At 37.2% G+C, this 3,277-nt stretch overlaps 1 protein-coding gene across 3 annotated transcripts in view; it reads right to left on the reverse strand.

Annotated features, from left to right (window-relative positions):
- LOC122057138 (transcription factor LHW-like) overlaps positions 1-2,492 on the reverse strand; it is a 17,874-nt gene extending 15,382 nt beyond the window's left edge. For 2 of the 3 annotated variants that reach the window (XM_042619140.1, XM_042619139.1), the window contains exons 1-5: positions 1,832-2,492; positions 852-1,067; positions 649-730; positions 313-354; positions 136-195 (exon numbers count right to left, since the gene is read on the reverse strand). In XM_042619140.1, coding sequence (XP_042475074.1) covers positions 136-195; positions 313-354; positions 649-730; positions 852-1,067; positions 1,832-1,923 — 492 coding nt within the window. In that variant the 5' untranslated portion in view covers positions 1,924-2,492. Of the gene's footprint in view, positions 1-135; positions 196-312; positions 355-648; positions 731-851; positions 1,068-1,349; positions 1,476-1,831 lie in introns of those variants that run through there. The other variant, XM_042619141.1, reaches the window with a different exon arrangement.
- Between the last annotated feature and the right edge of the window lie 785 nt (positions 2,493-3,277).

Raw genomic sequence — 3,277 nt, forward strand, 5'->3', positions numbered from 1 at the left:
TTTTTTTTTTTTTTTTTTCTAATCATAACCCTAGAATGATTCAAATTAACAGTGCAGAAAGGTAAACAACCACTGCTGCATTGTATTACTCAGAATCCACCTCTTCTCAAAGAAAGAACTAAAACAAAAACTTACTGCTAGTGTGGAAGCAAGCTGAACAACACCATGCGGAAGCACAGGAATAACTGCAACTGCCTGCAAGGAAACAAACGCTCAGTACCAAAGTACCAAAAAAGCACAGGAATCTCTCTCTCTCTCTCTCTCTCTCTCTCTCTCACACACACACACACACACACACAGACAGAGACAGACCTGCATGCCAGCCGAAAATTGGTGGTTCACCTCAGTCATAACCTGAAAGCACCAGCAGGAGTATAAGCCACACTATTTTTTTTTTCAATCAAGACATTACTGACCTACTCCTGATCTTCAGAAACACAACATTTCAAAAGAAGAGGATCAATCAGGAAAGAAATGGAGATACTAGAATCCAGTTTATTTCACAAATACCCATTTTGAATGTTTAAACTGGCAAGAATACAGAAGCTTTCCCTTGAGAGATGAAACGTAATTTATTAAAATCTTATGTTTCGTAACAAGTTACACTGCTCATTAACATGTTAATGGAAGAATTAGTTCCAGCAGTACCTCTGGTGGATGACCTTCCCCTCTGCGGTTTTCTTGAAGAATCCACAGATGACTTCCAGTGAAAGCAGCACGTCCAACCATTCTGAAATGCAGCAATGAAATAATTGTTATTAATCTTACTGAATCATGCCAAAAGAAAACCAACTGCAAAGAAAAAGTTTAAACAAGCACTGCAGTAGATGGAAGAATAAAAATACCCATACCCTTGTCCAAAAACATGGACCTGATTATTAATCATCATCTTAATGAGAGAACAGACTCTGTCCTCAACTTGACATCCAAGCCGAGAAAGCTGAGTTTCAGAACTCCCAAGTCCTTCCCACTCTTTTAGAAGCGCTTCGGTGCTTTCACGTCCAGAAATGCCCTTGAGGGAAGAGTACCGTGCAGGCTCGTAATGGCATTCTTCCCAAACCAAAAGCCTGACATAAAGAAAACTTCATTCGTAAAACTCAAGAATTAAAAGCAAATAACATAGATAAATTGACTGGTTGATATAAACAACAGGATATTTTTCTTTTCCTTGTAAGTCATGTAATTTATGGAGTATTTTGACCGTTTAATAACCTAGAACTGTACACTGAAGATAGAAGATAACATCAAGTCACTGTCTTAGATCTTATTTCAGAGAAGTCCAGAAGATTAAAAAGAAGAAGAAATCTGGGTGAGAAAAATATTAGGGTCTGAAAGCTTCATCTTCTAACCTTAAGAGTCTTGGACAACACGCTTTGGTAGTTCAAACTAGATAATGACAAGAACAAGAAACAAGCATGAAAGATACATCACCCTAGGTTCTCCCAAATACAAATCAATATATTACCCTCTGAGATATATTTCAGTGGCCATTAATCAGGCTAATCTACTCTTAAATCCAACTTTCCACAGAGATTCTTAAAGACAAAACAGAACAAATATAACATTCCAAAAAAAAAAGAAAAAGGCATCAGAATTGCAAAGAAAAGAAAAAAGGAAAAAAATAGTATACAATAAAGCAAAGGAAATAGCAAAGTACAGCAAAAATGAATCTACCTCACACCAGAAAAAGAGAGAAACAAACAAACAAAAACATAATCGCTTCTTCAATACTCAAAGCGTTGAAAGTGAAATCAAAAAGCGCATCTTCCACCAACTAAAAGCAAAAACACAGACAAAACAACAAAAGATACACCAAATGCAGCCGACTTACGTCGGATTCCGGCAACCGATCTTCCAGAAAACCGCATAGGACCACTGATTTTCAACGCAGATACACTTGAGAGCTTCTTTCAAGAACCCCATCGCCTTCTGCGACGAAATCTCGAAAAAGATAAAGTGAACACAGTAAAGTGAAGGACAACAACAACAACAACAACAACCAAAGAACTTCAGTGCCGGAATCTGTAAATACTCCGGCGAAAAGACTGTCGCCTAACTCCCACGGCACGATCCTCTTCCTGCCTGTTTAGTTCTGACACCACTACTCCTCTTTCTCGCCGGTTCCAAATTTCCGATAATCAACTTCCGACTACCCATTCTCAGGCAAAAAAAGCCGTAACAAGTAGATAAGAAGAGAGAAGAAGAGAAATCTGAACAAACGAAACCCTATGAAACAGAAAAGTAGGGTTCCTTCTCAAGAGCCTACACAAAGCCACAAGCTCTAATCTCGTACTCCACCATGATTTCCTCCATCTTCACTCTCTATCAATGGAGAAAATCTGAACTTCAAACTTAAAAGAAAAGAAAATTCTCCAAGTTCAAGGAACTTCTGAACTTGTTCTTCTCTCTCTCTCTCTCTCTCTCTCTCTCTCGCTCTCTTATTTGGTGAGGTCGCCTTCGCTGCTTCGCTTTCTGGTTATCTGATTCTCTAAGATGCTGGTGTCGCGAAAAAAAAAAATTTCAACCTATTAAATCCCAAAGCTGGGGCGACGGGTCTTGAACAAAAGGACATGATTTTTCTAAAATTTACAGAAAATGCCACTCAATTTTTGTCGTTTTTCGGTTTTTTTCCTTCGGTTTTGCTTTCGAACTTTGGTAAAGACAGAAAATGTTAGAAGCCAAAATGAAAACAATGTGACGCGCGGTAGTGGGAATGACAGACTTGCTGACGTCATGATAATTGCCCTTACTTTTCTCCGAAATTACTGAAATAACCACTCTTTTTTTTTTTCTTTCTTTTTGGGTGTTTAATTTTGTGTGGTAGACTGTTGTTTTGATGACATGTCAGTTATTGTCCTTAACTTTACTTTTTAAATAACCCCTTTTTTCTGAAAAATTTTGTTGGTCTTGATGTTTCTTTCTATTCTATCTCCCCTTCTACTGGTGTCAATTGATTGGATGGATTTGGTTTGATTTCTATGTGAATTGAATTTTTTGGATATGAGAATAATGAAATCGATTGGATGGATTTAGTTTGATTTCGATCTGAATTAACTATTTTTGATATGAGAATAATGAAATCGAAATCAAATCAATAAGCAAATTTCAATTTCAGTTTAATTCGGATTTTGATTTTGTTTTAATTTCTTATATCAGTTTGTTATTATGTTAGCTTTGTACACCTATGCCTTAGTTTGGTGGTTTGCAGAGCGCTCAATGGACTATCTACCTAGGGTGGATTACTTGGTTAACTCTTCTCAAGTGCATCAGTGTTTGA

Source organism: Macadamia integrifolia, chromosome 12 (assembly GCF_013358625.1).
Source record: "Macadamia integrifolia cultivar HAES 741 chromosome 12, SCU_Mint_v3, whole genome shotgun sequence".
NCBI classification, from domain to species: domain Eukaryota; kingdom Viridiplantae; phylum Streptophyta; class Magnoliopsida; order Proteales; family Proteaceae; genus Macadamia; species Macadamia integrifolia.